The 14,437-nt window shown below is 28.7% G+C and overlaps 1 protein-coding gene across 1 annotated transcript; it reads right to left on the minus strand.

Annotated features, from left to right (window-relative positions):
* Positions 1 to 10,745: 10,745 nt before the first annotated feature.
* Positions 10,746 to 13,969, minus strand: LOC106764617 (G-type lectin S-receptor-like serine/threonine-protein kinase SD2-5). The gene has a single exon (XM_014648909.2). It carries the CDS (start codon positions 13,362 to 13,364, stop codon positions 10,935 to 10,937), a length of 2,430 nt encoding a protein of 809 aa, XP_014504395.1. The 5' UTR covers positions 13,365 to 13,969; the 3' UTR covers positions 10,746 to 10,934.
* Between the last annotated feature and the right edge of the window lie 468 nt (positions 13,970 to 14,437).

The following is a 14,437-nucleotide window of genomic DNA, read 5'->3' on the forward strand; positions in this document are numbered from 1 at the left end:
TAAAAATAAAAATATAAAAAGGGTAAAAAAGTAAAAGAAAAGGATACTTTTGTAATTAAAAAAAAGATTGGAAAAATTGGGGAGGTAGCAGAAGCAAGTGGGGAGGTGGAGAGAGTAACTCCCATCCTTTTTCTCTTTCATCTCTTTCACTCCAACCTTCTCTTTGTCATCTCTACTGTGGCCCCAATTAAAAAACTCAAAAATACTGACTGTTAAGCAATTTCTTACAAAAAAAAAATGATTTTATAATGAGTTTTCATTTTATAATTTTTGTCTTATATAATTTTATCTAATTTTCATAAGCATAATGACATATGAAGGAATTGGTAATTCACCTGGAAAAAATCAGAAACACTCACTATTAAACAATTTCTTACAAAAAAATGTTTTATAATGAGTTTTCATTTTATAATTTTTGTCTTATCTAATTTTATCTAATTTTCACAAGCATAATGATAATGACATCAGAGAGAATTGGTAATTGGCCTGAAGGTTTTTTAAGAGATGACGATTCAACATCTGCAGATGATGAAATTAGAAAGATTAATGAAGATGATGAAATTGAAGAGATCATGAATGAACCTTTGCCTGAAGGCGAATATGCCAATGACTCAATCTTTACAAAAGTAAATTGCTTAACTACGAGTATTTATAATTTTTTTTCAGTTGGATCTACCATAGGATGATAGAGAAAATGTTAGAGTGAGAGAAGGATGATAGAGAAAAGGTTAGAGTGAGAGAGATCAAAGAGAAAGGATTGAGAGGAATGAGAGAGGTGGGTAAGGGTTTTTGGGGGTTTCTTTTTTTATTTTTTTAATTTTGAGAATGAAAATTATTAAAATACACTAAACCTTAAAACTTAGAATCCATAATATATGAGGGTATTTTTGTCTACTATAATCCGGTATACAATGTTAAAATGTACTAACTGAAAAACAGGTGTACGAGTGTTAACAAACCCCATATATATATATATATATATATATATATATATATATATATATATATATATATATATATATATATATATATATATAACTTTTATTAATACATAACATTTTAAATTTTATATTTATTTTTCAAATTTAATAAACTATCTACAGTAAAGTAGTTGCTAAATGATCAAAATTATAAAAAATTATTTATTTTATGTTATATTTTAATAATTATGATACAACTTTTTTTTTCTATTACTTTCTATAATATTTTATAATGATGACTTGAATATAGGATGACAATGGGTGAGGGTGATGTTTAATTATCTCATCTTCTAAAAATAACAGTCTATTCTTATTTTTAAATTTAACAAAGATGAAACTTTTGTCTAATATTCACCTTATTAGAAAGAGTATACTTATATATGTATATGTGTCCATATATGTCATTTTCATTACTTTAAATATTAATTAAATAAATTTTTACTACAAAAAAATTATAAGAAAAAGTATTATATCGTCAAATATTCAATTTAAATTAGAAAAAGCTTAGAGAAATAGATAGCTGATGTGATCAATCATTTACATTTATTGGATTAATTCAAAGGAGTGCATAAAAACTGAAGTTAAGGCCATTTATTTCATAAAAGGTTAAACCTCTTAACTGAACTTTATGTGAAGTTATTGATCAACTTTGGGTAAAATTTAAGAAAATTAATTTCTTCAATGTTAAAAGCACCATTTAAGAAATATTCCATACCTAAAAAATTATGTTAAAATTAACCCATATACGATTTATTTATTTAACTTTTCCAAGAAGGTACGTAAGTTTTGTCATTTTTGTTTTTTAATTTTCATAAAAAGTCAATTAACCCATTAACAACATTTGTACAAAATAAAAACTATAAATAATTGCGATACGATCACATACACTTTTCACAAGTAATTTCTATGAAAATGGAATTTTTTATCCTCATCTTCAATTTTACAAGTTTTAACGTAAGGTGCAAGATTTCCTATTTTTGTATTTTTATTTGAAAGAAACTTACTCAAATAAATAAAATTTGTGTTCCAAAATAAATTAACTAATAAATCTATTGGATTATAGTTAATTCTAACATGAATAAATGAATAAAATCTATAAGGAAAATAGTACCATACGTACGTACACATGACATGAATAGAATGATTATACCAATGTATTATCAAAAACTAAGTCTAAAAGAAGAACAATACAAATGCAACAAGGAATATTGTAGTTAAACTTTTAATTAATATGATTATTTATATTTAATAAGTCTTATTTTGTCTATTGTATTACATTGGTCAATAACATTTAAATTCAAGATTTTGTTCAATAAAATTAAACCCAATATTAATCTGAGCAATGTTTCCATATATATGTTTTTTTTATTAAAAAAATAATGATGAAGCAATAATCTACCCATTCAGAAAAAGGAAAAATAAATGAAAAAAAAAGCTAAGTACAAAAAGTAAAACGAAACTAAAAGTAAAACAAATAAATAAATTTAGATTTTTTACGGAGTTTTTGGTGCTATTATTTTAGTATATCTTAAAAATATATTAATTTTAATACATTGATTTTTTTTAATATATTAAAATTAATATATTCTAAAAATACATTATATTTAGAGAAACAATGCAAACAATGCAAAAATATAATAGAGAATCTGAATTTTAAATAAAAATGTTGGAAATGAATCCAGTTTTCATTTTCGATTATTTTAAATAAAAATAATGCAATTTTACTTTTTTTTTTGTACATGCAATAAATAAATAAACAAAGAAATTGAAATAGAAATAGAAAATAATGATAGTTGAATAATGAATAGGATGTGGGGTTATCCATATTGATTAGATAGGGCCAGTTGGGTGAGACAATGTTTTAGTTTAATTTAATTTAAGCAAAATTGTTTTCTAGGGTTTGTAATAGGAACATGATTAGACACATAAGTTGGTACCTCAAATCAAAGATAAGGATTCTCACTGTCACCAAATTGACATGTTAAGTCAGTCTATATATAAGATTATATCCAAACTATAACACTCTGTTAACAATCCGATTAATCTAGAAAAGATACTAATCAAACCATTATCTAGATAATATAATGCAAATTAAAATATTCCACAAATATATAAGCTGTACGTACATAATTCTCCTGAATTGGAAAGAAAACTTAAAATCATTACTACAAAATAAATAAATAAATAAATTTATATATATATATATATATATATATATATATATATATATATATATATCCTTTTTTTATCTTTATTTCAAAATTTTTATTATTAAGTTTATGTGGATGATTTCATTATTACGAGAACTAATCATGACTTAATTAAAAAATTGTACATTGAGCTACATGTAACATTTCACATGAAGGATGTTGGACAACTTATTTATTTTTTAGGATTAGAGGTATATCATCAATTCAATGGAATATTTTTAAACCAATAAAAGTACATTCAAGATCTGATTCAATTAGAGGATTTAGATAGAACTATGTCTATTGATACTCTTATAGAAGCCAATGTTAAGTACCGAAATGAAACATCTCATTTTTATCAAAAGAAATATGAAATTTAAGGATAAAAGTCTTGTTTATTTGAAACATCATTCATGTCTAAAGCTTAGAACGAATTTTAAATATTACAACTTAAAAAAAAAAGAATTCAAATGCTTTCCAAAAACTCTCAAAAGTTCTCCAATGTGTTTCCTCACATTTATACATCTTCAATTATATTTGTATCAAAGTTTGCTCTCGTATAACACACATATTATACGATCATCGCACAAATACAAACAAGTAGGGGTGAGTTAACATGCAAAAGATCATACATAAAACATGCATAAGGCTATTACTACACATGATTCATTTATAATAATAATCATCTCATCATACGCTAATCATATTAGACTCGACCATCTAGGTGAAACGTTGATGTGAAATCTTGAGGTATTGTATACTTGTGAGGCCTCCACTTCTCTAACAAAATCATTGCTAATGCAATAGACCATGTCATCCACAATATTAGTCTGTCAACACTTATGTCCAAAACTGACACATAGACTAGGACCTCCCGCCACTCTCACCACATAACTCATCCTTCTCCACTTAAGACTAGATGATTATTAGAGTATCAAGATAACCTCCAACGTTAGGACTCCCAACATCAATGTGTACACTAATAAATTACAAACATAAAATCTCTCCACGAGACCTTTTACTAATCTCATATCATGTTCATATTTGATTCATATTCATATTCATAACTTAACCTTAGAATAATGTTAAAGTCAATGATACAACCATACATACAAATTAATAATACAATCACTCAAGATTTCACCCAATATGATCAAAGATTATTAACAACTTAAACAATTGGAATATTATGTGGAAAAATTGTTCTAACTACATACCTTTATTAAAGATCTAACCAGTCAAAGTAAATAACAACATGTTCAGAACCTAGGGTAAACTTTTCAGCTTCATCCAACGGTTATAAAGTGGAAATCTTAATTTTACCTAGATGACCAAAAAACAGAATTAAGGTGGTGTTGAGTTCCCTATGAAATACGAAACTAATTTCTCCAAATACAAACATCCAATTAAAAATCAGAGTGGTCAAAGTAAAGAAATGTGTCATAGGAACTACATCTCCAAATTTCAAGTTAATATAACGGTTAACTCGATAGAAATTGAGGTTTATCGAGACAACTTAATGACAAAATTCAAGTGGTTTTCAACTCCATCCAAAATGAGAAATTAATTTCTCTATGCATAGACTTCAAATCAATAATCTAAGCTGTCAAGATGAATTTATATGTCTTATGAACCATATATCAAAATTTTAGGTCAATTTAACGGTAAATGAAGTAAGGATTGAAATTTTACCAAGGTATCTTAATGACAAAAATAAAGTGGTAATCAAGTTTCTCAAAATGTGAAATTAAGTCCCCTAAGTACAGTCCCCAAGTTAACAATCCAAGCGGTAAACATGAAGTAATATGTCTTAGGAAACATATATCAAACTTTCAGCTTGATCTAACAGTCAACTATGCGAGAATTAAGGTTTTACAAAAAGAACTCATAAGTAGAAATAAAGTAGTTATCATTTTACTCAAAATGCAGGATTAATTCCTCTATGTAAAGACCTTAAATTAACAATCAGAACGGTCAAAGTGAAGTAATATATCTTAGAATCATATATCAAAGTTTCAACTTAATCTAACGGTAAACGAAATGAAAATGAAGGTTTTACCGAGGTAACTCAGAAAATAGAAAACAAGAAAAACATACTCAAGAAAACCAAAACCCACACAAGTGGACAGATAACTACCCTTATTAAAACCAAACATGCTCATATCTCATATAATCAAATTCATGATCCTAAAATATACAATTTTCATGCACAATGAAAAGAGTTAGCTCCCTTACCTCTTTTTCTTGTGGCAAATTATTATTGGTTGACTTACCAACATCAATTTGAAAGAAAATATTAATGTATTTAATGATGTTTTTATTATATAATTACTTTTTACCTTTAATAGAGTATTGTTAGGATTTATTCACATTTACTTCCAATAAATAAGAAATCCCCTATAATCCCTTCTTTTATAGCATATCTCTTGTAATATTCAGTATTATATAAAAATATTTTATGCTGTTTATTTAAGAAAAAAGATTGTAGAGTACAAGCAATTTAAATAAAAGAAAGCTCTCATATGATCTCTGATTTTTTGACATCTTTTAATTGAATCGCAATCTTCATACAGTTAAATAAGTTCTTTTCATTCTTTTTTAAGTTTTTGGTGTTGTTTTTATTGTAATTTCAAAATACATTAACTTTCATATATTAAAAAATATTTAAAAGTTAAAAAAATATCATTGTATTTTGATGAGACATGAGAAAGAAAAACACCAAAATTAAAAATTGGATTGGTCTTTCCTAAATTACAAGTGTTTAATTGTTTTCTTGTGTCAATGTTTTATGTTATTTTGTTGCTTTCTTATATCTGGTGTCTTTTATGCTTACTTCTTCAAACCTTTCTATTTTTCTATAAATTTATAAATAATTTAAAAGCATAAATTGAACACACTTTTATTATATAGTAATCAAGTTTTTAGTTCTTAAAACAAAGTAATTAAAAATTAGTCTAAAAAAACAATGTCAATCATTTTGTTTCCACTTGCTTAGTATCATTGTTCAAATAATAAATGAAGGATACATCAATAACTTTCACATATAATATATAAGTAATCAAACCCTACCATAAAATAACACACACAATTAGACTTCAAATTACGTTATAATCTTGTGTTTAAGGAAAAAGAACAATTACGTTAAACTATAAGGAACTAAAAATAATAATTTCTACTAATCTCTGGTTTAATAATAAAAAAAAAACGTAGTTTGCCATCACATTTTTTTTAAAAATATTTTATTAAGTTATTAGGTTTATCGTTTTTATTATACAAGATTTTAAGTTTTTAGTGCTATAAAAATTAAAAATACTTTTTGTTATTATTGATTTGTTTTATAAAATCAATTATTAAGATATCTTCAAATGAACTTTAGTCTAATTAAAGCATTAATATACTTTAGATTTTTTAACTAAAGTTAGTAATCTTCAATTTGGATTAATTACACGAAGGAATAATTCAATTTTTTTTTTCTTTTTCCATTTTTGTTTTCTATCTTTGATATGTCAATATCTGGTTTTTGCCATCTTCTAAATAAGACAAATCAAGATTTTTCGTATTCCTACCTCATTTATTGGGTGAGCCGAAACATATTCATAATTGACCATTTGTCTCTCTAATTCATACAAATTAAAATTAATTTTAATATTTACTTGAAGATCTCGTAAGAAAATAAAACAAAATTACAACTCCTCTCATAGAATTCACAGAAAGCAAAGAAAATATATCTTCTAGGATTTTACTTCTTCAATGCGTTTTTTCAATTTTCAGTTTTCAACTATTGTTCGTTTATTACTGTTATATTTTTACGAAATAATTTTTTGGGTTAAATATGTTTTTAGTCCCTATACTTTGGGACGATTTTGGTTTTAGTCCTCTGGTACAATTTAGTCTTTCAACTTTAGAAAACTCTGATTTTTGTCCTTTTTACCAATTTTTTTTTTACTTTATTTGTTGTTGTTTCAAAGGCGTTTCTCAGTTAACATTGAAGCAAAAATGTGTCAAACAATGTAAACAATCCAAATGCTATAATGAAACGTGCTTGAAACAACAAATAAAGTTAAAAAAATTTGGTAAAAAGGACTAAAACCAGAGTTTTCTAAAGTTGAAGGACTAAATTGTACCTTAGTTTGAAAGAGGGACTAAAATCAAAATCGTCCCAAAGTATAGGAACTAAAAACATATTTAACCCTAATATTTTTAATAACTTTTTGATAATATATTATATGTCATGATTTTATTAGTTTATATATTTAAAACAGATCAATCATAAACTACTGTATAAACTTTTATAAAAAATTTGTAAAAAAAATTGTTAAAAAAATATTTTCTACTTTTTTAAAAGTGATTTTATCCTAGCAGACAAAATTATCTAGTGTTGAAAACAATGTCCAAAACTTTTTGACAATATACTTACCATTTTCTTGTATACAGCTAAAGCTTAAAATGAAAATAACTATAAAACTATATAAAAACTAAAAGATGAATTTTAGTAAACTATTTTGATAGATTTAAAAGTCTGAAAGTTGATTAAGAGTTAAGATTAATAATAGTTAATGTAAGTTAATTATTTTAGTTTTTCCACCTTCCTATTTCAGTTCTAGAAAATTATTATAGGATCTTAAGATTTATCATTGTCCCACAAGTCATAAATTATAATAGAATACTAACTTGTTCCATGAGAGGTCCAATAAGATTTTTTTTTTCAACCTATCTTTTTCTCTAACTTTCTTCTCTTATATTTTTTTATGGACAGAGACATAATCATAATCTCTTTTATTAATCAATATTCATTAAAGTTGGTTAGTTTTTATTTTATTGTAATTTTTTATATAATAAGCAATGATGTTTATATTTTATTAAGTCATCAGACTCATAATTATATTTCTTATGAATCAGATAATAGAATTAATTAATGAATTAATTCTAACAACTAATTTATATTTATCCCTCTTAAACTATCAACAAGTATTTTAAGAACAAATAATATTTCATTTACATATAAGAATAATTTAGTAAACAACATAATTTATTTTAATTTGATAGGTTTTTATGAACAATTAATATATTTTTTTATAAAAAAGTAAAATTAAACAAAATTTATTTATCATATATTTACACAATTATTCATCATTTCAAAACATAATTCTTCAAACAAAGAATTGTGTTTTTTAAAGAAGTAATAGATGCTTTGTATCTATCTCTCTTGCTTGGTTACAAGAATTTTAACATATTTTCTAAATACTATATATATATATATATATATATATATATATATATATATATATATATATATATATATTGTGCATGATACTAAATATTAAAAAATAATTTAACTTGATAATATAAAACCAACTTTTAAAATAACAAATATTTTATTTATATATATTAAATTAACCTTATTTTTAATTAAAATATTGAACCTTGACGTTGCATTCTATTTTTAATTTCGTTGTTGTTTGACTTGAATTAATAAATGTATAGAAAATATTGCAAGCATTTTTTGATGTATTAAGGAGATTGTGGTCCTTTTGGCTATAGTTGGCACCAATTATCCTATAATCTTCCACCAGCACAAACATATATGGTGGTCTCAAAAGAAGCTCATAACTTTGATAGCTACTTCATTTATTTTAGATTCCATATTTTCTTTATTTTATAGTTAAATATGAACATGATATATTTATGGACATTTCAATTATAATTTTCAAACACTCCCCACTTAAAGTATAAATTACTTCCTGCGTGTGAGGCTGCTTCTACCTATACTCACTTAAACCTTTTTAGTTAGACATGCATTATTAAACTTTAACAATAAACATATATTAAAATTTGTACCATGAAATATTTAATTATTGTTTACATGTAATTTTTTTTGTTAGAAGAAAGTTTATTGCAGTAAAATTTGAAATTAAATATTATTGATTAAATTACAACAGTTCGTATTGGTTGGTGTGTATGGCTATTAACTTTAGTTTTGACTTTGGTTTTTTTATGTAATTTGTGTGATTGTAAACCTTATTCTGAGTCTCTTTTATTCATGTGATGTGACCTACTTTGTGGGAATGTATGCATATTAAGAGTTAATTTGACACGGGTGAATAAAATTCAAATTGTGAAATATAACTTATATTAATTTAAATGTATATTATTTTTTAAATAAATTTATTTTAAATCTAAATACATATATTTAGATTTTAAGTTAAGTACATTTTGATTGGATTTAGATTATGTATTTTTTGGACATTGAAAATTCAAAATTAATGTTTCTCAAAGTCGAGTTAAGGCGGATGAGGATTAAATTGAGTTAAGGTAGCTGAAGACTAGATTAAGCCAAGTTAGTTCAGATTTAAAGTTGAGCAGATTTGGTTCAAGTCAAAGATTGAGCCAAGTCGTCTAAGGCGAAGATTGAGTTAAATCAGTTTTGAAAGAGTCGACTAGGCCCGAATTGATGGCCTAATCAAGTTAGCCTACGATGAAGGGTTAAGTAAAGTCTAAATGAGTTAAAGGTCACGATGAGTCTGTCCAAGCCAGAGGTTAAACGAGACAACTAGGGCAAAAGATCTAGACGAGTTAGCTCGTGTTGAAGAGATGAGTAAGCTTGCACCAAAGGTGAGATGTTCATGCCTTAGTCAAAGGTTCAGGTGAGTTGATTAGATTGAAGGTTGAAGTGATTCGATTTGGACCAAAGGTTGAGACGAGTCGATTAGGACCAACGTTGGAATCGAGTGAGTCAAGTTGGTCTCAGTTAAAAACGAAACTAGTCGATTTGGGTTCAAGGTCTTGCCAAGTCATCTTGGACCATGTCAAATCGATTTGGACCTAAGTTAACTCAAGCCAATTTTGGTCAATGTTGAAGTGAGACGACCTAGATCCAAATTAAGTAATAGAAACAAACATAAATCAACACAAGTCGAGTTAGATTTAAGTCAACTCAAGTTAATTTGATTCTAAGTTGAGTCAAATCAACTCAATCCACGTCTAATAGACCTAATAGTTAGATATATTAAATCAATTTCACAAAATTTAATCTTCTAGACAAAGCGAATTTAATATTTCGTCCCATTTAAATTGAATTAAAAAAATCAAATCTAACTATAGTTAAATTGGATTTGAATTATAGATTCAATTATTTTATTTAATCTAACCTAGATTTTAAAAAATTCAATCCATAACCACCCTTAAACACTAAATACACTTCAAATTTAACAGAAAAAAAGTTAGCATCATCTGTGATAAAAAAAAATTGATGACAATGGAAATATATTAGTTACAGTACATATACTGGATATAAATATATTACTGCATAAAAGACAAGTTCAATTATTGTGAAGAATAGCTTTAGGCAGATGTCACCCTTAAGATTTGATGGGCAACCCAATCCATAACTCCTATGCAATTCAATATAGATTGAACTTTCGGAATGGACCAAAAATATATTCAGCTCTTCTCTTGCACAATCAAAAGTCCACACTTCCATTATTTCATTACCAATAATTCATATCATTTACAACTTTTACCTCTTTCTCTATCTTAAAAAATATACCTTTTTCAGAACTCGAAGCAAATATTGCTCTTCATAAACATCCTACTGCACAAACACGTACTAAAGGTGTATATTACAAAATTTGAGTCACTCAAACAAAATTTCCAAATGACACAACAAGAATAATTACATTATTTTTTTCTGCAAAATCAACTAGAATAACTAATCAATTTCCTCAAGAACAACCTAAAAAGGAACAAAAAAGGTGCACAGATAATGTTATCTTGGCCCTGAAAGCCTAACAGCAGAAATATTGGCATCACTGTTACAATCTGATGGTCCTGAAGAAGTGCCGGCATCACTGTTTGAGTAAAACTGAGTACCAGGGACAGAACAACTTGGTGGCTTAGAAACAGTGCATAGACCCTCTAGCATTTGGACAACTTTGCTCATAGAAGGCCTCAAAGACATGTCTTCTTGTATGCACCATAATGCAACTTTCACAGCAGTTTCAACCCTCTCATCATTTTCATTAGTTTCCAGCTTTGAGTCAATAATCTCTCTTACCCTCCCTTCTTCCATCATCTTAAAAGCAAAAGATGGGAAATGGGATTTCTCAAAAGTTTCCCTTTGATCATAGTTTTTCCTCCCTCCAATGATCTCTAGTAACACCATGCCATAGCTATAAACGTCACTTTTCTCTGATATGGGACAGTTTGTGATCCATTCAGGTGCAAGATACCCTCTTGTGCCTCTAAGTGTTGTGAAAACATGGCTTTGTTCCCGTGTCATGAGCTTAGCTAAGCCAAAATCAGAAACCTTGACCAGGAAGTTATCATCTAGAAGCACATTTTCTGGTTTGATGTCACAATGGATAATCTTTGAGTCACAATCTTCATGGAGGTAAGCAAGTCCTTTTGCTGTTCCAAGTGCTATGTTATACCTTGTATCCCAATCCAACACAAATTCATCTCTCAGATTGTTGAATATCCATTTATCTAATGATCCATTGGCCATGTACTCATAAGCAAGAAGTCTATGACACCCTTCAGCACAGAACCCTTTGAGTCTTACTAAATGGTGGTGATGAATGCTCCCTATAATGCTAACTTCAACCCTGAACTCTTTCTTCCCTTGGCCAATTCCTTCCAACTTCTTCACTGCTAGTTGAGTACCATCTGGTACAACTCCTTTATAAACTGATCCAAAACCCCCTTCTCCTAGCTTCACTGAGAAGTTACTTGTTGCAGTTTCTAGATCATTGTAGCTGTAACGGATTGGCATGCCGGTTAAACCCTCCAAGAAATCGTCATCTTCTGAATTCTCTTCAGGAGACTGAGGCAAATCTTCCTTTTTCCTGAAACATCTATGTGCCACAAACAGCATAATAGAAATGATAACCAAAGTTGCTATCACAATAATCACAACAACTATTGCCTGCACAGTGCTGCTTCCACTGTGTCCAGTGTCTCCATCACTAGATACTACCTTAATGTAGGACACTAAACCAGAATCTTCGACAGATTTCTGAAAGCTTCCAATCCAGTCCAATAGGAAACAATTCCCTGAACTACTGTTGAAGAACATGGCAAGGCATGAGCAATTTGAACTGCAAGAGGTTTTGCACCCAATTAAATCAGTCTTTGTAGAGGGTGGTACAAAGCCAAGTGCAAAGTAATTGAGTCGATCGTCAGCTTTGAGGAGCTCTACGGTGCCTTTTGAGCTACAAGGAGAGACAAACCCGGGTTTGCAATTAGGACTAGAGCTAAGAACAGAAGGGCAGGTGCATTTCTTTTCACCACTGCATATGTAATAGGGATCACAAGGTTCTGGGGTGCTGCAAGAATCTTGTGGTATTCTTCTTGGTGAGGCAAGTCCAGTTTGGAGAATAGAGAATGTGATGATGCCGTCACTCCCCAAAACTAAACTCCAAGTTCCATTTGAATCTGATTCTTCGGCAAAATCAAATTGCCACAACAAGGATTTAGTTTCATCATAAAAGCTCCAGGAGCTTGCATTAAGGGTAGCTGAAGCCACCACATCACCACTTTTGTGGATGATTTTTTTGCGGCTATCCTCCTTCATAGACCAATATGGCTGTGGATTTTGTAAACCAGTGGAGAGAATGGCATTGCCAGATTCAATCTGAAGAACATAGGTCAAGTTGTTAGGACCAGGTTCACTGATAAGCTTCATTCCCTCAATGAAGTTCTGCATTGGCAACAAGGTATCTGTTGGGTGGCTGAAACTCTGCCAAATCACGCTACTATCATTCCCTAGCAAAACCAAGTTTCCAGTGTCTTTCAATTCCATTGAATAAACCCTCTTGCCTTCTGTACCTGGAGACCATACCACTGTTGATCCTTTAAGCAAATAGAGATTTCCCTTCTCATCAAACACAAATTTATCAGAGTTGGAAACAGGAAGATCCCTATTTGCTACCCAAACCACTGTCTTTGTGATCATGTGGACTATTGCCAGTCGAAACAATGTGGTGTCTTTTGAAGTGGTGACAAAGCCAAATCCAAATTCTCCTTTGTATGAAACAAGCAAAATGCCGTTCTTGTCAATCCAATTCATTTGAGAACCTTCAATCGGCGGATCGGTTTTGCCAACCCTAAGAATACTAGTCAAAACTACTTCAGACGAAAGAAGGACACACAACAAAAGGGTATCCATAACACTGAAGAGAGACCACTGTTTTCCCATGGTTTTCCTCCAACACCCTTTTACCCTTTGGGGAAATTAAATCTCATGAAGGAGAAAAAGAAAAGCAAGAAACTAGGAATCCATTAACAAGAGAGAAGAGGGTTGAAAGAATCCATAACAATCACACAAGTTTAACCAATGAAAGGAACTTTCCAAGTTTCTACGCTGATTTTTCTTCTTTGACTGCATGGTGAAAAAGAAATATGGCACAGAAAAAGTTGCAAATATAAAAGTATCTGAACAAAGAGAAGGCAAAAATTTCCTCTGTTCACACTGGACCGACTCAGCCACACTTCAGGCAGCTGAATTCCGTTACCTTGTGGAAACAGAAGGTAGAAGATGGGATGAAAGACCTCTTTGAAGGAAGAGCAATAAGAAGAGTGTAAATGGGTGTAACAAGTAGTTGGTAGTGCATTTATTTGGTTTGATTGTGACAAGTTAAAGAAGAGAAATAGCACATGAATTAGAAAGAAATCATAATCAATGCTAAACTGTGCATCAGTTGAAACAAAATGAATGGAGAAGTACAATATATTATGAATAAAATGATATAATGTGTCTGATATGAGTTCATGACTGTGGGGAAGCTTTTTGTGAATTGAGTCAAATCAATTCGATGGATTGATCTGTGTTTTGCTTTTAACCTGTTTGTGTCAGCTTGATCCACTAGGAAGAAACCTTTTTGTGAAGAAAAAAAATGGGTGGACCAAATTCATCAACCTTAAATATGATGGGAAATGATATTTTAACATCTATTTTTATACCATTTTGACATTATACATATCACAATGGGATTAGACGATTTCAAATTAAAAAAATTGAGACAAAGGCATATTTGGAAGAGAAAAACCAAAGTTTTTTTTTTTTTTAATTTGAAATCGTCCAACCATATTTTGACATATGTGTACTGTTAAAATGATATAAAAAAATTGATGTTAAAATATCATTTTCCAAATATGATATATATACGTGTAAAGGGTGTTTTACACTTTTTGATACAGACAAGTTATTTCATATCTTTACCTTACTAATTTACTGGTGTTGCCATGTGCAAGAGTTTTCATCTTTTTTCT

The sequence above is a fragment of the Vigna radiata genome, chromosome 6 (assembly GCF_000741045.1).
Source record: "Vigna radiata var. radiata cultivar VC1973A chromosome 6, Vradiata_ver6, whole genome shotgun sequence".
In the NCBI taxonomy this organism is placed as follows: Eukaryota; Viridiplantae; Streptophyta; class Magnoliopsida; order Fabales; family Fabaceae; genus Vigna; species Vigna radiata.